Source organism: Rhamphochromis sp. 'chilingali', assembly GCF_963969265.1.
Source record: "Rhamphochromis sp. 'chilingali' genome assembly, chromosome: 5".
NCBI classification, from domain to species: Eukaryota; Metazoa; Chordata; class Actinopteri; order Cichliformes; family Cichlidae; genus Rhamphochromis; species Rhamphochromis sp. 'chilingali'.
The window spans coordinates 41012899-41037602 of NC_137932.1; the positions used below are offsets into that span (position 1 = coordinate 41012899).

The 24704-nt window shown below is 40.2% G+C and overlaps 1 protein-coding gene and 1 long non-coding RNA gene across 3 annotated transcripts; both read left to right on the forward strand.

Moving 5' to 3' along the window:
- Nucleotides 1–506: 506 nt before the first annotated feature.
- Nucleotides 507–3942, forward strand: LOC308397446 (uncharacterized protein). Of its 2 annotated transcripts, none has more exons than XM_080883370.1 (2): nt 507–2494; nt 3143–3942. In XM_080883370.1, the coding sequence occupies exon 1, from the start codon at nt 1854–1856 to the stop codon at nt 2481–2483; it is 630 nt and encodes a 209-aa protein (XP_080739496.1). In that variant the 5' UTR covers nt 507–1853; the 3' UTR covers nt 2484–2494; nt 3143–3942. The 2 variants fall into 2 exon arrangements, with proteins under 2 accessions (XP_080739496.1, XP_080739495.1); XM_080883369.1 differs by having other exon boundaries at nt 3158–3942.
- A 15274-nt stretch (nt 3943–19216) lies between these two features.
- On the forward strand, nt 19217–20028 carry LOC308397454. The gene is made up of 3 exons (XR_013971769.1): nt 19217–19493; nt 19606–19662; nt 19765–20028. It is a non-coding gene; the product is annotated as an uncharacterized lncRNA (long non-coding RNA).
- Nucleotides 20029–24704: the final 4676 nt, after the last annotated feature.

Here is a 24704-nt window from a genome sequence, read left to right on the forward strand (position 1 = left end):
GAGAAGGTGGTGCAGCTCAGTGTCCAATCAGGAGTGAGCATCTCTATATATGTATATAGAATATATATATTTCAAGTTTTTGTTGTTTTTTGTTTTTTAAAGCAAACACTAAAACTGTCACCCAGACCTCTGAAGATAAAGATAACTAATCATAAATAAAGGGAATATTATCATGATGAGGACACTATCAGAGGTAGTTCAGGGAACTGTTATACTTCAGATACCAGAAAAATCGTTTTTCTTTTCTTGTTTTTTTGGCTTAACTTCATGGTAGGCAAAATGAAGAAGAGTGCTAAGTAAGTAAAAGCTGCATGGCAAAACACACACCTTCACTGCAGATGCATGCACAGAAACCAGTATTTTTTGTATCTTAAATATTAAGTAGTGTGTGTACAGTAGTCAATATAATGGGATGTGTCCTAAAGCAGCGAAAGAAGAGTTCTTACAGCATTTTGCAATATTTAGGATTTTATTGAACACTTTTACCTTTCAACATTTGTAACATTAGTGAGTAATGAAGCATTGCAGAATAATCCTGTGTTTTTGATTATTTATTGTACACTACAAGTAAACAACAATAAGTTAAACATCTGTCACATCTGTCAGAAGCTTGGATACATTTACTCCTACAAGGATTTTACTCTTATGAAATGTAAAAAGAACACTGAAATTATATTTTACAGTTTTTCACATAAACAGTTTTGCTTTGCTTACAGAAACTATAACTTTAATCTCAGCCAAACCGATTTACTCAGGAACAAATAAAATACTAAAAAAAAGCCAAACGATAACATTTTTAAGTTATCTAAGTGACCTATATATGTTTAACCTGAGTAGCGAAAGACTGCGGTGGGTTTGAAAACGATTTGCCAGGAGTCCGGTGTTCTCACAGCTCTAGTGAGCCTAGCCCCCGGCTCGCTATCGAGCTAGTGGGTAACAGACGTCTCTGAAAACGTCGGAGCGCTTTTGAAAATATGTGGTGTCTTGATAAACTGAGCAGATATTTGAGGTTTACACAGTTACAGTCTCGCCTGAAAATATGTGAAACGTTTATTTTGTGACCCATAAAGAATAATAAGAGTAATACTAAAACTAACTAGCTGCCGCCATTGTTGGAAACTGAGCTGGGCTGCGCTATGAATTCTGGGACACAGCTACTTCTTCTTCTTCGGGGTTTAACGGCAGCTGGCATCCTTGTACATGCAGTGCTGCCATCTTCTGTTTCAGTCCGTTATTACACTCTTAAATCCTGCTACTTATTCCTGCGTCTTTTGGGATCTTACAAAGCTTCAAACGACGTGTCGACTTTTGATAGTCAACGCAATCGTGCCTCTTCGAGGGGGGGGGGAGCCCAAGATGGCGCTCTGAGCAGTCACGTATCGCTGAGCTCTGCGAACCTGGCCTTTTTTAAAATATATATTACACACAGTGAACAGAGACTTTATTTACGCCTACGCAATAGTCATCTTTTACGTCTCATTTTGGTATCTATTTGTGAACCAAAATGAGCAAACCCGAGAAGAGAAAGACCGAATCTAAGAAGTTGCATGCTAACAGTGGCTCCGTTAGCAAGCTTGCTAATGTTAGCCAAGCTGCTCAGTCTTCTCTCGCTACTGAGATGCCCGCCGACACTAAAAATACTCTCATCGACTCCATGCACGACTATTTGGAGGCAGTTTCCGAACCGCTTCAGTATTCACGGATGGAAGAAGAGTTTCCCCCTCTCCCTATCACTCCATGTGCCTCTCCCGCTGGTAAGCTAAGAAAAGTTGCGGATACGGAGACATCTACGGTTCTCTCCCAGCTCTCATCACTTACCATGTTGATTAACTCGAGTTCAGACACTGGAAAAAATGGTGAGTGACAACTCCATAGCCATCTCCGAGATGAAAAAAGCTGTCCAAGAGAACACTGAACATATCACAGCTGTTAAGGAGTCATTTGATGCTGTCTGTGTTGAGTTAAATGATATGAAGAGCAGAGTTGTCAGTGTTGAGGCACAGCTCGAAAAATATAAAGCAATCGCTGAAGCACAGGAAAAGCGCATCTCTCACCTGGAGAGCTATTCACGGCGTTGGAATCTGAAGCTCTACGGTCTGACCGAGAGGGACAAGCAGGACGTGCGGCAGGAGGTAATCAAAGTCTGTAGATCAGTCATACCGGAGATGCAAGATAAATTCCCCGACGTCGTTGACACCGTCCACCGCATCGGTCCCAAGAGGTCCAACAACAACCAACCCAGGGGAATCATCATTCAGTTTACATCCAGGATCTACCGCGATGCTGTCTGGCGCGCTGCTAAGAAGTCCACCTACCTGAAACGTAACAACCTAAAGCTGGCTGAGGATCTGTCCCCTGACGACCGCGCCCGAAGAAACAGACTCTGGCCGTCTGTGGAAGCTGCGCGCAAAGAAAACAAGCTGGCGTTCTTCGTAGGAGGTCGTGCGTTCGTGGAGGGAAAAGAGATTTTTCCAGCCCTATAATTTGATCCAAGGTATTTTGAGGTGAAAACTGAAGTATCTTAAGATTAACTTGGTTTCACTGCCGTTCTTTTTTTGTTTGTTTGTTTTTGTTGTTGGACTCATAAAACGATCAGAGTTAAACTGATGCAGTTTATTTGTTATAAGTTTATTGGTCTTCAGTTTGGCTGCAATATTTTTACTGAAAATGTTATGAGCAAGCTGGATAAGCTTCTTTTTATTTTTTTTTAATTTTTATTCTTTTTTTGAATAATTAGTTATTTAAATGGAGCAAGAAAATTTCTATTAAGCTCCCTTTCAATGCTCATATGTGAAGCGTTTATTTATTTTATTTATTTATTTATTTATTTATTTTTACCACATTGGTTTTATTGTTTTAGGCTATTGTATTCCTATTATTATTCAAGTTCACAATTTCCTTACTCAGGGGTTGCAGTTCTCATCTTATATAGGACTCTCTTAAGTGACCAGGTTCCTAATTCAACTGTTCTTCATTTACTTGGTCTAAGCTTTTTCTTATTTGTCACTTTTAATTTTTGTTACTATCATTATGTCTCTGTCTGTTATTTCTTTAAATGCAAGAGGTTTAAGAAACAATGTTAAACGTAAGGCTATTTTTTTGTTTTGCAAGCAGTTCAATTCAGATTTCTGTTTTATACAAGAGTCTCACTCAACAGAACAAGAAAAAACATTTTGGAGATCGCAATGGGGAGATGATCTGTGGATGTCCCATGGTACAGAGCATGCTGCTGATGTCTGCATACTTAAAGGAAGATTTAATGGTAAAATCTTGAATTCTGACATAGATAAAGATGGTCATTACATTTTTCTAATAGTTGAGGCTGCACACTCTATCTATATTTTAGTCAATGTGTATGGTTTTAACTGTCAGAGGGAGAATAAACTATATTTTGATAGGTTGGAGGAGCGCCTACTGCGCTGGTTATCGAAATATCCCAATTCTTTTATTATTTTTGGTGGAGACTTTAATACAGTGTTTAACAGCTATTTGGACAGATGGCCTTCTAGAAGTTTAGACTCTAACTCATTCATAAGACTGTTTGCACAAAGATTCAACTTAGTCGATTCTTGGAGGGATTCTCATTCGTCTCAGATAGCTTATACATGGTGTAATAAGACTCAAACCAGACACTCACGTATCGATTTTTGGCTTATCTTATAAGATTTAGAAAAAGTTAAAACGGATATTTATCCTACACCACTCTCAGACCACAAAATGGTTAGCTTATCGATCCCGTTGTCATCCTCCCTAATCACTAAAACCTCTTACTGGAAGTTAAATAGTACCATTCTTGAGCATAAAGAAGTGATTTGTGAAGTTCAGAGATTCATTAAACTTTATTGGAGTAAAGCTCTCACAAATAATACATTTTGTAGTAACTGGGAACTTTTGAAATATGAAATTGGAAAATTCTTTAGAAAATATAGCAGTGATTTAGCAAAAAAAAAGAAGATCTGATGAGACGCAAGTGATACAAAAGATCATATGCCTTACTTCCAAACCAATAGACAGGGAAAAAAATCAAAACTTAGTTAAAAAAAAAAGACAAGTTTTTCATCACATCATAACTTGAAAAAGCACTGGATTGGTGAATTCTGTAACACCAATTCTTTATTTGTCCAACTTTGACACCGAGTGCAGTCTTTTCTTGACAAATGCCTGGTAAGACCGGGCAGACAAGCCTGCAGCCTTGCAATCCCGCATATACTGTGCATATGCATTCTTTACCCTGACTGAAGGGTCCATGTTCACAAAGCCTATCTCTATGTCTGACCAACGCCTGCTGACATTGGCAGGGATGAACACTGCGCTTGTGCTCACAACCTGAGGCTCTTCATCCTCCAGCAGGACGGGAAGTTCCACGTGATCAAGCTCCAGTTGCAGTGTTGGAGGCTTCTTCTTTGGATGCACTGGCTGGATCACCATACGATATGGGATGTCGTAGTACAGTTTGTACAGGGTGAATCCAAACGTACGCTGACATGGAGATGTAGACAGAATCTTACATTTCTGAAGGTCCGCTTGACTGACCTTTAGCTCGAGTAGCAGATCCTTGATTTTCTCAAAAGATACGAAATCCCGGTTCATCAGGAGGCCAACTGAACTCACCAGAACGAGAATTTTCTTCTGAGTTTCAGGATCGATCTGTTTTGGAAGCCTTTTCAGTACATCGACCAACCATGGCATGCCATGTTCCTTGTATCTGTCAAGATTCCGGGCATAGCAAAGCGAACGTCGCTCCATCTCCATTGAAATATCTCCAACCATGGCTGATGACTGTGCCTCCACCGAAGGCTGTTGGTCATCGTTGGTCAAGGTTTGATCACCCTCATTCCAAAACCAGGAAAGGATCTGTTGTAGAGACCCACCTTTTAGCACATCCCAGCACACCCACTCACTTCACCAGATGCACCTTGTTTAGTTCTCTCACCTTTGATTGGGTGTGGTGCTTGTCCTTGATTGCACTCACCTGTCACACATTATATGTCACACAGTATATAAGGACTGCATTCACTTTTGGCTCACTCTTTCCGCACTTCCACACGGGGCGGCAGCTGAGGTGAGGTTCTGTTTGGGTTTTTATTTTATGTATTGTTTAAGGTACTGAGTAACTTAAATCTCTGTTTTCTTTCAGCATTGGCAGTCCATGTGTGTCTTTGTTTCCTTCCTTTTTTGCCTTATTTATTTGAGAATAAAAGGAGTACCCTGAAAATAATCCTGCATTAGATGGCTGCTTTTCTTATTCTAACCGGATGAGCCCATGAAGCTGATTGCTTCAGCCCTGAACCTTCCTCCCTTCAAAACATGGTCCTCCGAGCCGGAGCGGTATTAGCATCATGTATACACAGCAGCCATTTAGAAGATCCAGTCGTGATAGTAGACCTCCTGCCTACCTGCAACAGTATGAAGTTCAGTACCCTGGAGCTAGAAGAGCTACATGTGAGACAGAGAGCCAAACTGAATGCCAGCACAGTGATAAAGACACACATGGGCTGCAGGATCCTGTCGGAGAGTCAGAAAGACCACCAGAGACATCCCTTGTTCCTTTACCCACCACCCAAGATGAGGTCATGAGGGAACTCCTAACGACCATGAGGGAGATTAAGCAATTTATGGTTCAATCATCTCCTTCCCATTCTCGTAGCTCCAGATCTTCAATTCGCACAGTCTCATCTGATGGAATCAAAGCTTCTGTATGCAGTTTACGAGCCAGTCCTCAAACACATCAACAACATGAGCAGCTCCCAGTGATTGATACAGTAACCTGTCAATCACCCTTCCAGCCCCCGCAGATTAGCCGTCAGTCGGGCTTAGTTACAGCTGCCAGCCCTCCTTTACCTAATTCAACAATACTAGATGCTGCTATCCCTTCAACTGGTTTGCCTAGACCAGTCTTTGCTACAGAAGATGAGACTCCCTTTGATTTCCTGGCCTTATCACGGCAGGATCCCGACCAGATCTCATGTGTTCAACCTGCTGTTCCTTTAGCTGAAGACCCTGTTCAACCTCTCATTCGCATATCTGACCACAAGCATTGCCCTCCTTTAGAGCAGCAACCAGCTACATCCAATACCTCATATGAACAGAAACCTTTGATATCTGGTACTGCTAGCTCGGGTCACTCCTCTAGCACGAGAACACATGTATATAAGCTTGAAGGTCCTTCATTTCCAGACCTTAGTAGAGAAGACGAAATGCAATACAGGATGTTATGGATGGCCCTTACAAACCTTCTTGATCCTCATGAGACAGAGCACTTCAAATATCATGTCCTTCTTGATCACCTCAAAGTAGACCAAGCTAAACGATTAGCTCTTGCCTTTTCCTACGCTCCTGACCCATACACTCAAGCCATCAAAGCCCTTGATGAGCGTTATGGGCAACCAAGACAGCTGGCATTGAAAGAGCTAAAGAATATACTGGAACTGCCTCCTATCAGAGCAGGTGATGGTCAGAGCCTTGATAATTTTGCTCTTCGAGTACAGGCTTTAGTTGGGTTGCTTAGCACTATGGGAGAACAAGGACGTGCAGAACTAGACTGTGGCTCCCATGTCGATCGCTTGTTAGTGAAGTTGCCTGCAGAGCATTTCAGTCGCTTCAAACGGCATGTTTACAGGGAACAGGGAGAAATGACGTATACCTTGCCTTTGTTCTCATCCTGGTTGCAAATGGAATGCAGGTGTCAACCAAAGAAGGCCAGTCCTGTTCCATCCTTCAACCAGACACGACCTGCCCGTAAGTACGCTTCTCCACTTACAACAATATTACATGAAGCAAATACATCTGATGATTCTGTACATGCAACACAGCCGATCATGACAACTAAGGCTACATGTGCATATTGCTGCTCACCAGAACATCACATTAGTAAGTGTCCTGGGTTTATTCAGAAGACAAAGGATGAGAAAACAAACTGGATAAAAGTAAACAAACGGTGTTGGCGTTGTGCTAGGAATCAGCAGGCCGCAAAGTGTGACCTGAAGAAAGCATGTGCCACCTGTATGGGACTACATCTCCAGATCCTATGCGATGTAAATAAGAGATCTAAAACTGACACTCATCCTGTAGTGAGGACGCTATACTTTGATAGACCTAGTGATTGTCCTAGTGTCCTTTTAAAGGTCGTGAAAGTGCTCCTGCGAAATGGCAAAAGAACCCTTGAAACATATGCAGTACTTGACGATGGCTCCCAGCGTACCATTCTTCTGACATCAGCTGCACAGCATCTCAACCTAACTGGGGAAGCAGAGAGATTATCACTTAGAACGGTCCGTCAAGAAGTTGAAACTATTCATGGTTCTTCCGTAAGTTTCAAAATCTCACCCATCGCACACCCAGAGAAAACCTACACAATTACTAATGCCTTCACTGCGAATCACCTAGCACTTTCAGACCACACCTACCCTGTATCATCTCTCCAACGGAGATACAAGCATCTTCAAGGTATCCCATTACCCATTATTAATAAAGCAGCGCCACTCCTGCTCATAGGCTCAGATCATACTCACCTCATCACGCCTACTGCTCCATTGAGACAGGGACCATATGGGTCTCCTGCAGGAGTTAAAACCCAATTAGGATGGACACTTCAAGGCCCGATCACAGATTTTCATCCCCAGAGCAGTACAGAGCACGTGCAGTGTTTGTTCACATCTCTCAGTTCATCTGCAGATGTACTGCGTTATCATGTTGAGAAGCTATGGCAACTAGACACTTTACCTGAATACAGTGAGAAATCTGTGATCCGATCAAAGCAAGATCAACTGGCACTGGAACTCCTTGAACAGGCCACAAAAAGGGTTGAGATCAATGGTGTTAATCGCTACGCCACTCCTCTTCTTCGGATGGCAAACTTTCCTCCTTTGAATGTCCCTCCAAATGTAGTCATGTCTAGACTCCGCAACACTGAGGCTCGGTTAGCTAAAGATCCTGGCAAAGCCATGTCTTACAAGGATCAGATTTTGAAATTGGAGCAAGCAGGCTATATAGTCAAACTTAGCCCAGAGGAGATGCACAATAGCAAAGAAACCTGGTATATCCCTCATCATATGACAAGTCACAACAATAAAGATCGCATAGTCTTTGACTGCTCTTTCACATTTCAAGGTCAGTGTCTCAATAAGTACCTATTGCCAGGACCAATCCTAGGCCCAACACTTCTTGGTGTTTTGTTGCGTTTTAGGCAACATTCAGTAGCAATAAGTGGCGACATCAAAGGCATGTTTCACCAAGTCCGTCTTCTGCCTCCTGATAAACCACTCCTCCGATTCCTGTGGCGTGACATGAACAAAGCAGCTCCCCCTTCAGTGTATGAGTGGCAGGTACTCCCCTTTGGTACGACCTGCAGCCCTTGTTGTGCAATCTATGCACTGCAGAAACATGTGAAGGAATATCAATCTGACAAAGATGTGCAGTCTTCAGTAATGCAGTGTTTCTATGTTGATAACTGCTTGCAGAGTTTTCCATCAGCAGAGTTAGCTCGAACACTCCTAGACAAATTAAGAAACCATCTATCAGAAGGAGGCTTCGACCTTCGCCAGTGGGCCAGCAATAATCCTGTTGTGATTAGCCATCTACCATCTGAGGTAAGAACGGCAAGTAATGAACTTTGCCTGACTGAAGACAAGCCATCTGGCCCACATGAACGCACATTAGGATTATTGTGGAATTGTGAGACTGATTTGTTTGCCTATAAATACAGAACTCTAGCCTCACACCCCACCACAATGCGTTGTATCTATGCAGTACTTGCTCGTCTGTATGACCCATTAGGCTACTTATTCCCATTCACAACACGCGCCAAAACCTTGGTGCAAGAGCTATGGAGAAAAGAGAGAGATTGGGACGACCCTTCCCTTCCACACGACCTCTTAGAGGCATGGAAGTCCTGGGAAGAAGAACTTTGTTATCTCCCACAAATTGCCATCCCACGTTGCTATACTTCTAAGGAAATGGATGTTTCTACCACAGTTCGAGACATTCATATCTTCTGTGACGCTTCAGAGCGAGCATATGGTGCTGTCGCATATTTGAGATCAGATGATCTTGAAGGCCATGTAGAACTGAGTTTCTTGTTAGCTCGCTCACGTGTTGCTCCTAAACGGCATTTAACAATACCCAGACTGGAGCTATGCGCAGCCCTACTAGGCGCACGCCTCTGTGAGCTCATACAAACAGAACTCACCTTACCAGTCAGGACTACCACCCTTTGGTCTGACTCGACAACTGTACTTCACTGGCTTCAGTCAGATTCCTGCCGTTTCAAGGTATTCGTAGGAGCCAGAGTCTCAGAAATTCAAAACCTCACAAACAGTCAAGACTGGAGATACATCAATTCAGCCACAAATCCTACTGATGATGTTACGAGAGGTAAATCCCTGAAAGAGTTCCTTAGCCCAAACAGGTGGACTGAGGGTCCCTCGTTTCTGCATGAACCTCCAAATAACTGGCCCACAGTTACAGATCTCCATCCTGATGATGATCAGACTGAGCTTTAACAACCTTGCTCCGACTCTGCAGCCGGTCCTAATGACTAAAAGAATCCATTTCAAATTCAATCCCCCGCATGCACCCCATTTCGGTGGAGCCTGGGAGAGGGAGATACGTTCTGTGAAGAATGCTCTGAAGAGAACCATTGGTGCACAGATGGTCACTGAAGAGGTCTTAAGAACAGTCCTAATTGAGATTGAAGGCATTCTTAACTCAAAACCCCTAGGCTATGTATCCTCAGACATTGCGGACATTGACCCCGTAACCCCAAACCTTCTCCTTATGGGCCGACATGATTCATCACTCCCCCTGGTATCCTATTCTGATTCTGGCCTCCTAGGCCGACGACGATGGCGACATGCACAAATATTGGCAGATCACTTCTGGCGACACTTCATAAGAGACTATCTACCATCCCTCCAAAGAAGACCCAAATGGCAGAAGGAAAAACCAGATCTCACATTGAACTCTGTCGTCATGATTATGGATTCACACCTTCCACGAGCCCTTTGGCCTGTAGGAAGAGTGACGCGCTTGCTGAAAAGCCCAGATGACCACATCAGAACTGTGGAGGTCTTAGTACAGGATAAAACCTATATCCGCCCTGTCTCCTGTCTGATCCCCCTGCCCTCGCTTCCTGAAGAAGACTGATCCTGATCATATCAACATATTTCTCACTAGAAATATGGGGGCGGCTGTTGTAGAGACCCACCTTTTAGCACATCCCAGCACACCCACTCACTTCACCAGATGCACCTTGTTTAGTTCTCTCACCTTTGATTGGGTGTGGTGCTTGTCCTTGATTGCACTCACCTGTCACACATTATATGTCACACAGTATATAAGGACTGCATTCACTTTTGGCTCACTCTTTCCGCACTTCCACACGGGGCGGCAGCTGAGGTGAGGTTCTGTTTGGGTTTTTATTTTATGTATTGTTTAAGGTACTGAGTAACTTAAATCTCTGTTTTCTTTCAGCATTGGCAGTCCATGTGTGTCTTTGTTTCCTTCCTTTTTTGCCTTATTTATTTGAGAATAAAAGGAGTACCCTGAAAATAATCCTGCATTAGATGGCTGCTTTTCTTATTCTAACCGGATGAGCCCATGAAGCTGATTGCTTCAGCCCTGAACCTTCCTCCCTTCAAAACAGGATCCTTTGCTCTTAGACAATTGGCGACCAATCTCATTACTGAATAATGATTATAAGATATTGGCACAAATTCTGGCTAATAGAATGAAACCTGTATTAGATCAAGTTATTGATGAGAGTCAGTCTGGTTTCATGCAGAATCGTCATATCTCAAACAACATAAGATTAATTTTAGACATAATAGATTACCCAGAACTTGTACAGGATGATAGTCTTATTCTTTTTTTAGATTTCTACAAGGCGTTCGACTCCTTAGAGCATGAGTTTATTTTTACTGCTTTAAATAAATTTGGGTTTGGTCAGTCCTTCTGTAATGCCGTTCGGACACTGTATTCCAATAGTAACAGCTCCATAAAGCTTGCCACTGGTATTTCCCCAAGATTCTCTCTAAAGCGTGGAGTGAGGCAGGGTTGCCCCCTATCCGTATATTTATTCCTTCTTTCTGTGCAACTCCTTAATTCACACATTAAACTCAGTTCTTTAAAAGGCCTGGTCATTGCTAACAGAGAAATACTCATAAGTCAGCTGGCAGACGATACAGCTCTCTTCCTCAGAGACGCCTCGCAAGTTTCAGTGGCCATTAACAATATACAGCCATTCTCTAAAGCCTCCGGACTTTCACTCAACCTGCATAAATGTGAACTTTTACCAGTTAAAAGTTGTTTAGCAACTTCAATTCATGGAATACCTGTAAGAAACTCTGTAAGATACCTTGGAATTCAAATAATAAAAAATGAGCAATCCAGATGCTCCACAAACTTCATTCCTATTATAGATAAATCCCAAAAAATCTTTAATCATTGGCTACAGCGAGACCTGTCATTGAAGGGTAGAGTTCTGCTATCGAAGGCTGAAGGTATCTCCCGTCTAACCTATGCTGCCCAGTCACTACATGTTGATAATACAACCTGTAAGTCAATTAACAAATTATTATACAATTTTTTATGGAAAAATAAAACTCACTACTTGCGTAAATCAGTAGCTTTAAATTCATATGATAAAGGAGGTATAAATTTTATTGATTTCGGTGCTCTTAACAACACCTTTAAAATAAACTGGATTAAAAAGTATTTAAGAAATCCCACTTCTATCTGGAACTTTATCTCACATCATGTGTTCTCTAATTTAGGCGGCCTTAACTTCCTACTGCTCTGCAATTACAGTATTCCAAAAATACCACTGAAACTTTCTCACTTTCATCAACAAATTCTTTTGGCATGGGCGCTGATTTACAAACACAATTTCTCTCCACAAAACTGTTTTATTTGGAATAACTGCAATATTATTTATAAAAATAAAACTCTTTTTTTTAAATAACTGGTTTAATAATGGAATAATCTTGGTTAGTCAGTTATATAGAGAAGATGGACTCTTATATAATTACTCTGAGTTCCTCAGGAGATGTACCGATAACGCCTAAAGAATTCTCAATAGTGTTCGATGCCATCCCATCTGGTCTGTCCATGTTACACAGATGCTCCCACAGTGCTCCACTACAGGTCACTCCCCCGGATGTGTTACATTCTTCTCTTGGCAATGTTTGCTTTTCCTCTCATAAGTCTATAAATACCAAAATAAGATCTCTCTTTCAGGATGCAATGGTCTCTGTTCCATCAGCCATATTTTATTGGGCCAATTTTGTAACAGATATTGAATGGAAAAAAGTTTGGACTTGACCACAAAGGTTTTTCTTAACAAACAAAATTAAAGAGATTTCCTTTAAGTCGATTCATAAGTTTTACCCTACCAAACAATATTTGTCCAAATTTATGGCTGAAATAAATGTACATTGTACCTTCTGTCAAGAGCAACCTGAAACAGTTTCTCATCTGTTTTGGTCATGTAAATTTACGTGTAAATTCTGGAAGGATTTCCACAAGTTTATTACTGACTTTGTTCTCCCTAATCTTCAACTATACTATAAGGATGTTATCTTTGGCTATTATAATTTTAAAGACAAGGACAATGATGCTTCTTTATAAATTTGGTTTTATTTTTGGCAAAATTTCATATACACAAAAGCAGAGTCCTCGGCAGAAAGCCTGAACTTCTTGGATTAAAAATGGAACTTGCACAATATATAAGGACAATCTCCTCATCAAAAAACACTAAGGCTCTCAAGACTGTTAACATCTATATCCGATTGAAACTGCTAACTTGATTTTGGCTCTTGCAAACTTTTGTTTATTTATGTTCCCCTTAATTTATTTTATTTTTTGTACTCACTTTTGTCTCACTGTCCTTGTCACTCTTTCTGTTCCTCATTGTACTACCACAATGTCATCTTTTATGTGATCCCTGTTTTACTTGACTGTATGTTTAAAATGTGATAAATAAAGTTTAAAAAAAATAAAATAAAAAATCGTGAGTCTTCGACTAATCGTGGCAGCTCTAATTACAGATATCATCTTTCACTTGTGTATTTTAATGTGTTTCAGAACAATATTTCTGTTGTGCAGACTTACGGTTGGTAAACAGCAAATATCCAAGTCATTCAAAATAACATCTGTCATGTAGCTCCTGACTCCCTAAGAGTCAACAGCTTTACAGTATTTTTTGAAGACATACAAACGTTTATTTTCAAACTAATAACTGAGTTACAGGGTCAAAAATAAAAAATTAACAGTCAGTACTTTTGTTGTTCTTTTTGACAAATTCCTGTTAAATGTATTGGACCCTCTGTTTTTAGGTTTTATTTTTTTCATCTTGACTTCCTTGGAAATGCTAGCAAGAAGTCAGTTCAACAGATGTAACTTATAGTGAGATTGGAGGCGGTGCAGTATTAATATCAGAATCCCTTAGTTTTGATTATTAATCCTCTGGCTGACCCCATATTGCATTTTTTCATCTTAAAATGATGCACAGTCTTTATGTGAAATGCACTGTCTTCTTGATATTTATCAACCCATCAGTTTGTATTTCTGTGTGTTAATAAAGTTCCAACTTTTGTATTGTAACATTTTTGTCTTTTTCTTTCTTTAGTTTTTCAGACAACTCAAACTTTTAAACACTTGTAATGAGCCGAGTGTGTGTGTGTGTGTGTGTGTGTAAGAAGTACCACTTTTAACAACTTCATTAATATTGTTTTGTATCATAGTAATAAAGGTTAGTTTTAACGTCTGTATCTCCTCCTTATTTAATCTGAGATGTTCTTTTCTAAAAACCTCAGGATTGTGCAAGTACTTGTTGAGTTTAGAAGGTAAGTGAAACACTAAACAGAAAAGAAAAGAGACAGAGATGTGTGTTTTCTGTTAATACCATAATTGCAGTCATCTTAAACAAACACATGACATTTCTTTGGCACGATTGCTTTTTCACTGATTTGAAACTTTAATGTGTGGTACAACAATTCTTCTAGTTAAATAGAAAAAAAATGGGCTGTCTGTGTAAAAAGCATAAATGGCTGTTTGTCTTGGTGTATTGGTCTTTTGCCAGCATGGCAAACTAGATCAATCTGCTGGGACATCTGATTTGAGGACAATCACTTGCTTTTCCAAAGGACACTGACAACCAGACATTAGATGCCACAGCCCTGGCCCACGGTATCCCCCCCCTCTCTCCCCCCCTCTCCCCCCCATGCATGCGGTGGGCCTTCTGTAGTAAGAGAGCAGCTTAATGAAGGTGACAAGGTGAAAACAGGAGGACTGATGTGCCGGTGCTGTGAGGGCATGTATAACACCATCTACCCAAGTGATGAATATAAGGAGGCTTTGAAGAATCTACAATAATTGTGTGTTGTTTGTACATGTGTGATGTTTTCAGGGTTTTTTAAATAAATGTAGCGAGCGAAAGCCACCGAGTAACCGCTAAGGGCCTCTATACTACTTGTGCAAACTTTCAGGCCCAAAGCTCTCACAGGAACGAGCCCAGAATAAACAGGACAAGAGGGTCAATATCAGTCAGATATGTTAAAATTTATTATTTTAAAAGAACACAAAGGGTTTGCAAAAGGCCTAAAACATCAAAATGGTAAAAGGTCACTAACGACCACAAGATAGTGTTATTGGTGCAACCTGCCAGCAATGCAACTATCACCTGAGGGCTTGCTCTCCCTTGGCGGTCCCAGATGCTCGTTGCTTTAAAAGAAACAAATCCACCCCAAATAAATACGAGCCCAACAGAACACTTATCGCATGCACTAAGTGCTAGTTCAGGCAATAATCGGTGGCACTAAAAATCACTCTTAATAAAAACCTATTCACTGCAAATCCACACAGAGCACCTCTAAAGATCCTAATTCCCCTAAGGTACGAGCCCCACTCAGGGATTGCACATTGCCCGACTAATATTGCACCAGCCCAGTAGAAATAAAAACAAACCCGGCATAAAAAAAAACAGTTTTAAAAGGTGACCCTACCAAAACCAAAAACACAACAACAAGGAGAAGGAGGAAAAAAACAGTGACAAATTCACATGTGCAGCCTGCCCTGCAGGAGGCAATACAATATAAATTAGATTATAGTGCATCAATATACTTTTTTTTTAATGTCAAATATATTAAGTTAACATACCTCCAGCAGACAACTGTGTTTGCTGCACACCTGGCTTATCTTGGCTTATCTTGTAAAAATCACTACTAAAACATAAAATACAATAAACATCAAATACATTTCAACAAATTTAAAAAAAACACTAAAAGAAAAACAGCCTGTACCTCGAACCTCTGCTGTAGAGGTTTAAAACAACTGTTTGTGTAGCAGACAATTAAAACTTCTCAGGCTCTTCACCTACTCACACAACCATTGTTCACAGCCGCTCGTCAGTGGAAATGAAGAGCACCTACTGCTACTTCCTCTTTTATACCCTCCATTGGGTCCCCTGGGTCCTAAAGACTTCCCCATTACATAAAAATCAGCTTTCTTTTTAATTGCTATTAACTGACAGTCAGATAACCAGCTTTTAAAAACATATTCATAAACACTTTGCAGTCAACAAAATTTGCACAGAGGTTATAGATGAAATAAAAGTATCACGTGTGTTCTAGGTGTGTTTATAACTCTGTTATTGTACATATTCTGTGTTATACATCATAATCATTCCAGTCTTTTTTTTTTTTTTTACTGTTTTAATCTTTATAAAACTGTTATTTATATATTTTTGTGATTTCTGCTGTCCTATTGGTCTGGTCTCTCTTGAAAATCTGAGAATGTGATATTCATAATAAAAGGATTTAAGTTTACTGCCAAAAAATGATTGCACTTCATAACAGAAATGTGCTAACTGGCTTGAAATAGATTGAAACTGTTATGAGATTGCTTCAGGGAGCAGACATGACACCGTCTTTTAGGTTTCGCCATCACTTTGTATTATGCGCACAACACCACCCTCCTCTGGCTTCCACATGAACTGCACCTTAAACATCAACTGTTTACAAATGTCATGACACAAACAAACGTTTCAATACCGTAAATCACTTTTTGGACTGCGATCACTTTTTGGCACAACATCGGCTCTGATAACATTTAAAGCGCATTGAAAAACTATTCTTTAATGCTAAAAACCCATTATCAGTTGTAATTATTTATTTATTAATTTAAATTTCAGATATCGATCTTCATTTTTGTAAACTGGTGAATTAATGATTTTTTTAAAGAATTAAAACGACAAAGTTTGGCAATATATTTTTTAAAAAGGATGAATAAAACAGCAAAATAAAATGAGAAATATATATATTTTTTAAAATCTATGATAATTAGACGAACTTTATTTTAAATAAATAAAATTGATTTTCGGTGGCACTGGGTGTCATGGTGATGATGACGTGTTTGAGTGCAGGTATAAAAGCAGGAGGAAAAAGTGGAATTCGGGTTTCACGTTTGAGCGCAAACAGGAGCTTTTTCCCACTAGTGCTGTGAAAACTCGGATTTTTCAAGCTACAGCTAACGTTTGAAAATCTTCAAGAAGGATTTGCAAAATGACTTCTTCAGACTTGAGTCGCGAGACGCACCTGCTCTCCCTTTTCATTGAGGAGGTGTTAGATCAACGCTATGGTGAGTACAGCAGGCTAATATGTCAGAGTGCTAGCAAACAAATACAACTTAGATTTTTGTCTTTTATTGTTTGGAAGTAGGACTTCATGAGTGTTAACATTTAGGATGAGATGTTTCATACTTGAGTAACATCAATTTTAACATGTGCCAGTACACTATAAAGATGGCGCCATGTTTTTTTTTAATTGCTAACGACTTAAGGCGTTGGAGGACGCTGACGTCAGCGCGCGGCCGTTTTTGCATGTAGAGGGTTTGAGTTGACATGTTTGGGCTGCTGGCGCTGAGTTATACGTGAAAGTTTCATAGATTGTGAATGTGTAAAGCTGGAGAAGCTGGAGTTTTAAAAGTTCACAGAGTCGCAGGATGAGTTTGAGATTGAAACAGTGTGTGCCTGCAATAAGGAGGTGGGAGGTTTCTCACCTAAATGTAGCTGCTTTATCCTCAAAATATCGATGCTCAACTAATATGAAGATATTACTCCTTAATGTGAATGCGTATTAAAACCTCAGTGAAAATCCACGCAGCCTTACACCACATGGAAACTTTTACCAGGTGAAAAATGTGAAGGCTTTCATAAACAATGAGTTCTGCTGGGAGCTTCTTACTGTTTGTGTGGAAGAGCTTATGATGATGTAAAGCCATGTCTGGACAATTTAAATCCAGGCTTTAATTTGTGTGATCACATGATTAACGTAGACGCACGCTTTGCTTTCTCGTAGCTGATCTGGTGAGTCCAGTCACTGCACCTCAGATGGTCGTCACTAACTTGAGGAACCGTGAACTGAGCAGGAGGCATCTGAACTCCATGTCTCACCTGGTCCTCACTCTTTACCATAGCCTGGTGACTGGGTCCAAGGACTTTCCTTGCATACCTTTTAAAGGATGGTTCCACCGGGACCTGGTGACGACACCATTTGTCAATGTGAGGCAGAGCCAGAGAGAGAACACCACTCCTTCTCCTCCTACGGACTCACCAGCTGGCATGATGCTGCCGCCTGCGGGCTCCAGCTCTCATCCACGCTTCCTGACTCCAGTTCTTCCAGAGAAAGCAGATCTTGCTGTGCTGAAGGCAGATCGGAGGAACTGTGTCCGCACCCTGACTGTCGACGGCCTCCCCGTCACCAGAGTCATCTCCACTGTTTACCAAACAGAGGACACTGAGATGAAGAACCGCTGGAGAGTAACAGACTACAGCGCGGACGGCAGAGTTCTCACTTCGGTGCTCTGCCGTTTTCTAAATATGTCGGCAGAGCGTGCTAAGAGGAAGGCGGAGGAAGAGAGCAGCATCCGGAGCCCGACTCAAGCAAGGAAGCGCTTGAGATTATAATATACAGTGAAGCATGTCGAACGTCAGCAAGCCTGAACAAAGTGGTAAGTAGTAAACAGTGCTTAAGGTTGTTTCTAAAAGAATGTCCTAAAATATTTGAAAATCGTCGAGGTTTTAACTTTTATTCTTTCTTTTTTTTTGCCTCTTGTTTCTAAAAGTCAGGCAAAAGAGTCACGCTGCGAAGAAACACCACACAGAAGATTTTCCCTCAGTAAAATGGTAAATATTTTCATCTTGTTATGACGTTTGCTCACAATAACCAGGAGTGTTTCTGAAGTGATTCACTCTCATTTGGTGTTATTTGATCCAAAGACAACTGAGGGTCTTCAGAGCAGCGTGAACGGGCGTCATCTGAGAGCAAGACAGTCCTGGCGCCTTTGTGGTTCCCTCCAGGTACTCCAGCTTCATCCCACAGTCCAGAGAGATGCAGTTAGGTTGAATGTGAGTGTGAATGGTTGTCTGTTTCTCTGTGTTAGACTGACCTGTCCAGGTTATACCCCCGCCTCTGGCCCCATAACAGCTGGGATGGCTCCAATGGTTAAGCAGAAGAAATGGATGGAAGGATGATCCAAAGAGAAACATTGAAGGCCCTCTCACAAAAAAAGATAAGAACTCCTTTTGCACATTGTTGAAACATCCTGAAAGTTATTTGTTGTGTTTAGAAACTGGTTGAACTGTCATTAGAGTTTGTTTCGACTTGTTGTTCATTTCTTATTCGGTTCAGCTGTGTTTCTATGTGTCCTTAGTTCCCATAATCAGCCTCCTGTGTGTAAATATAGTGTCAGTCTCCCTTTGTCCCTTGTCAGAGTGTTAGTCTCCGTCCCCTCGTGTTTCCTTGCCTCAGTAGTTCTGTTTCCTACAGTTTTCCCCCAGTATAGGTTTTGGTTAGACTTTTTCAGTTCCCTTTGTCAGTCTTTGTATTTGGTATTTCCTCATCAGTCTCATCACTTTCCTCTCCAGAAAGAAAACAATAAAAAGACCTGAAGAGACGTCTATGCAAACGCTCTCATTGTGAAAGATAAGTATACATCCAACTAATCTGTGACTCTGTCACAGCTCTGATCAGCAATTCTTTCAGGTTTGTCTGTTTTGATGATGTTATTAATTGTTATTATCCTTTATCCAGTTAACTTTCAGAGAGGAGCGGAGGGAGGAGCGAAGCCAGCGTGCTCTGTAAACTGTCATTAAAAAAAAGATAAGTATATATTGATTTTATATTATTATGACAGCTCCTCCTCAGTGAACACTTCCTCTAGTTGCTGAAATCATTTACTAATTTTTTTCTTCCCATTTGTCTTTTGTTTTTCAGAGAAAACAGAGGAGCCAAGGTGACATTAAGACCTAAGACAGGACGGATTGAACCCTTTCTCGTAAAAAGATAAGTATTCACTCTGCTTTTAATCAGAATATTGATAAATATCTAAAATTCTGCTCACCTGGTTGATAAAGTTACTAAAATGATTCCCTCTTTTCTGTCATTTGTCCTTTAGAGAGAAGATGAGGAGAGTGAACGTCAGCAAGAATGAACAAAGTGGTAAGTAGTAAATAGTGTTTAAGGTTGTTTCTAAAATATCCCAAACATTAAAAAAATTGTTGAGGTTTTAACTTTTATTCTTTCTTTTCTGCCTCTTGTTTCTAAATGTCAGGAAAAAGAGCCAAGATGAGAAGAAACTCCACACAGAAGATTTTCCCTCAGTAAAATGGTAAATACATTCATCATGTTATGACGTTTGCTCACAATAACCAGGAGTGTTTCTGAAGGGATTCACTCTCATTTGGTGTTATTTGGTGTTTGTCTTTGAAAGGAGAGGAGCAGTAACGACACTGGGAGACAAACAACAGGATGATCCAAAGAGAAACATCAAAGGCCCTCTCACCAGCTTTCATTTATTAAATTTGTCTTTACTGAACGATTTCTGGTGTGTACTTGTGTTGATACTCAGACAACAGCTCGTCTTTCTGTTTGTGCTGGAAGATTCAGGCAAACACATATTACATATATAGATTGTTATATGACACAGTTTCACATTTAGTGCTATATGATAATGATAAGGTCCAGTTTAATGGTATTGCTAGTGTCTAATGAAATGAACACGTGATTTTCAGATCCAGCAAAGTGAAGATTTTTCACTGTGGATAAATTACATGGAAACGTTTAATGAGTCATCAGCTATTTCACTACAAAGATGATGTGATTAAAGGTTCTCATACATGCAGGTCAGAAGTTTTGCTCCATCCTGGATGTTAAATGCTGATCAATGTTTACACATATCTGCACATTTCTAACAGCTCATTTCACAGGTCATCAGTCTCCTGACTGCATATGCAGAGTTTTATCATCACATGTTCATGGCAGACAAACATAATTATGAATTCTTGTTTTAGTTCCATTCAGTCACTCAACATCAGGTGTCTGCTTGTCCTGAGCTGTGAGAACTACAGTGAGTTGCTTTCCTCTTTAGCTTAGTATTAATAAACCAGGTCGTAGGTGGGCACCTGCATCAAGGAGTCAAGAAGCATATTTTATTGTTTAATGGTGAAAACAATGGATTGTTGTTCATTTGTTTAATGGAAAGACTGAAAGTGCGGCCTGGTGTTGACTTACACTTATTCAAAGTGATGAAGTACCAACAGATACTAAAAGTCACAGCCTGAAACACGTCAACTGCTTTATTATTTCTAGTTATAAATAAACTGTCAGTTTATGGCCCCTGTGGCTCGATCAGGCCCTTCCGGGATGTGGAGATATTTATTATTTACTATAACTTGTGCTTATGTTGGTTTTTGCTGTGGTTTCGCTACTGTGTTTTTCTCTTTTTGCTTGTTTTTATTTTTCCAGCAGGTGATCAAACAGATTTTTAGTGTCTTCTCTCTCTGTGTCTCTCTTCTCCTATCTTTTTGCTTTCCATCTCCTTCTGTTGAGCATCTTCCCAACTTCTCTTTTCTTCATCTTTCTCTTTCCCATCCCCAGTCCTGTCCGTTCTGATTGTAATAATTTCAAGGTAAAGAAAAGAAAGAAATAATAAAGAGCTAATACACTTTGACAATCAAGTGGACCAGTGTGGCAAAAGCTGTAATGATCCATTTGGGAAAATAAATCTGTTGGACTGGTAAACTAATATACAGTGGGGCAAAAAAGTATTTAGTCAGCCACCGATTGTGCAAGTTCCCCCACTTAAAAGGATGACAGAGGTCAGTAATTTGCACCAGGGGTACACTTCAACTGTGAGAGACAGAATGTGAAAAAAAAATCCATGAATTCACATGGTAGGATTTGTAAAGAATTTATTGGTAAATCAGGGTGGAAAATAAGTATTTGGTCACCTCAAACAAGGAAAATCTCTGGCTCTCACAGACCTGTAACGTCTTCTGTAAGAAGCTTTTCTGTCCCCCACTCGTTACCTGTATGAATGGCACCTGTTTGAACTCATCATCTGTATAAAAGACACCTGTCCACAGCCTCAAACAGTCAGACTCCAAACTCCGCCATGGCCAAGACCAAAGAGCTTTCGAAGGACACCAGGAAAAGTATTGTAGACCTGCACCAGACTGGGAAGAGTGAATCTACAATAGGCAAGCAGCTTGGTGTGAAAAAATCAACTGTGGGAGCAATCATCAGAAAATGGAAGACATACAAGACCACTGATAATCTCCCTCGATCTGGGGCTCCACGCAAGATCTCATCCCGTGGGGTCAAAATGATCATGAGAACGGTGAGCAAAGATCCCAGAACCACACGGGGGGACCTGGTGAATGACCTGCAGAGAGCTGGGACCAAAGTAACAAAGGTCACCATCAGTAACACACTACAACGGCAGGGAATCAAATCCCGCAGTGCCAGACGTGTTCCGCTGCTGAACCCAGTGCATGTCCAGGCCCGTCTGAAGTTTGCCAGAGAGCACATGGATGATACAGCAGAGGATTGGGAGAATGTCATGTGGTCAGATGAAACCAAAGTAGAACTTTTTGGTATAAACTCAACTCGTCGTGTTTGGAGGAAGAAGAATACTGAGTTGCATCCCAAGAACACCATACCTACTGTGAAGCATGGGGGTGGAAACATCATGCTATGGGGCTGTTTTTCTGCCAAGGGGACAGGACGACTGATCCGTGTTAAGGACAGAATGAATGGGGCCATGTATCGTGAGATTTTGAGCCAAAACCTCCTTCCATCAGTGAGAACTTTGAAGATGAAACGAGGCTGGGTCTTCCAACATGACAATGATCCAAAACACACCGCCCGGGCAACAAAGGAGTGGCTCCATAAGAAGCATTTGAAAGTCCTGGAGTGGCCTAGCCAGTCTCCAGACCTCAACCCCATAGAAAATCTGTGGCGGGAGTTGAAAGTCCGTGTTGCTCGGCGACAGCCCCAAAACATCACTGCTCTCGAGAAGATCTGCATGGAGGAATGGGCCAAAATACCAGCTACTGTGTGTGCAAACCTGGTAAAGACCTATAGTAAACGTTTGACCTCTGTTATTGCCAACAAAGGTTATGTTACAAAGTATTGAGTTGTATTTTTGTTATTGACCAAATACTTATTTTCCACCCTGATTTACGAATAAATTCTTTACAAATCCTACCATGTGAATTCATGGATTTTTTTTTTTCACATTCTGTCTCTCACAGTTGAAGTGTACCTCTGGTGCAAATTACTGACCTCTGTCATCATTTTAGGTGGGGGAACTTGCACAATCGGTAGCTGACTAAATACTTTTTTGCCCCACTGTACTATAGTAATACGGTATGAAAAATGGCAAACATGAGAATTCTGTGTGTTTTCCTTCTTATCTGCAGACTAACAGTCCACAGGTTTGGTGCTCAGACTCTGATTTGTTCCCTGGAGATGGAGGAGAGAGAGCACAGAGGACAGCAAGGTGGAGGAGTGAAGGAGAAGGTGGTGCAGCTCAGTGTCCAATCAGGAGTGAGCATCTCTATATATGTATATAGAATATATATATTTCAAGTTTTTGTTTTGAGTTTTTGTTGTTTTTTGTTTTTTAAAGCAAACACTAAAACTGTCACCCAGACCTCTGAAGATAAAGATAACTAATCATAAATAAAGGGAATATTATCATGATGAGGACACTATCAGAGGTAGTTCAGGGAACTGTTATACTTCAGATACCAGAAAAATCGTTTTTCTTTTCTTGTTTTTTTGGCTTAACTTCATGGTAGTCAAAATGAAGAAGAGTGCTAAGTAAGTAAAAGCTGCATGGCAAAACACACACCTTCACTGCAGATGCATGCACAGAAACCAGTATTTTTTGTATCTTAAATATTAAGTAGTGTGTGTACAGTAGTCAATATAATGGGATGTGTCCTAAAGCAGCGAAAGAAGAGTTCTTACAGCATTTTGCAATATTTAGGATTTTATTGAACACTTTTACCTTTCATTAACATTAGTGAGTAATGAAGCATTGCAGAATAATCCTGTGTTTTTGGTTATTTATTGTACACTACAAGTAAACAACAATAAGTTAAACATCTGTCACTAGGGTTGCCAACTCCCTGAAAAATAAATAAGGGACACCTCGTGGCCAGGGCCGGGCAACCCAGTTCACCCTTCCCAGTGTGGTGAATTTTGTAGCTCTTTTTTGTATGTGTGAAATTATTTTTTAACCATTTGACTTGAATTTGATTTAAGCAGATGCATATTAAATGCCCGTGGTTAACAAAAGGATTACACAAGGCCTGTAAGAAGAAAAATTCTTTATACAGACAATTCACTAAGTTAAGAACTGAAGAAGCAGAGTATAGATATAAAAAATATAAAAATAAATTAACGGAAATATTAAGAACTAGTAAGAAATTATACTATACTAATTTAATACATAAAAATAAAAACAACACTAAAGAGATATGGGGAATACTTAACACTATTATTAAAGGTAACACAAAAAAGTGCTCATATCCAGATTATTTCACTAATAATAACAGTGACAATTACAATCTAAACGAGATGGTGGAGTGCTTTAACAGCTTTTTTGTAAATGTGGGACCGGAGCTGGCTACAACAATTCCAAAAAGTAATCACAGCGAAATGTCACTGATAGAAATAAATTCAAAGACTATGTTCTTGTCGGGAGTTACTGAATTAGATATTTTAGATGTAGTTAACAACTGTAAGAACAAGACCTCTACTGATTGTTTTGGTATAGATATGACATTAGTTAAACGAATCATACATAGCATTGCCAGACCTCTAGCTTATATATGTAATTTATCATTTCAAACGGGGAAATGCCCAAAGAAAATGAAAATAGCTAAAGTTATACCCATATATAAAAGTGGAAACAAACACATCTTCACTAACTATCGACCAGTGTCCCTGCTCCCGCAGTTTTCTAAAATATTAGAAAAACTTTATAATAATAGACTAGGTAAATTTATTGACAAACATAAACTAATCAATGAAAGTCAGTACGGATTTAGGACAGGGAGGTCAACTTCAATGGCTATCATTGATGCAATAGAAGAGATAACCAACAGTCTGGATAGAAAAAGACATGCAGCAGGTATATTTATTGACTTGAAGAAAGCATTTGATACGATTAATCATAGCAGATTATTTAAAAAATTAGACAGATATGGTATTAGGGGAGTGGCCTTGAAATGGATCCAAAGTTATTTGACTGAGAGACAGCAGTATGTGAAGATGGGCGAATTTGAATCGGGGTATTTGGGCATTAGCTGTGGAGTGCCACAAGGATCAGTTCTGGGACCAACTCTATTTAATCTTTAT

Coding starts and splice junctions, on each gene's coding strand:
- LOC308397446 (XM_080883370.1), top strand. CDS start 1,854: ATGGTGAGTGACAACTCCATAGCCATCTCCGAGATGAAAAAAGCTGTC.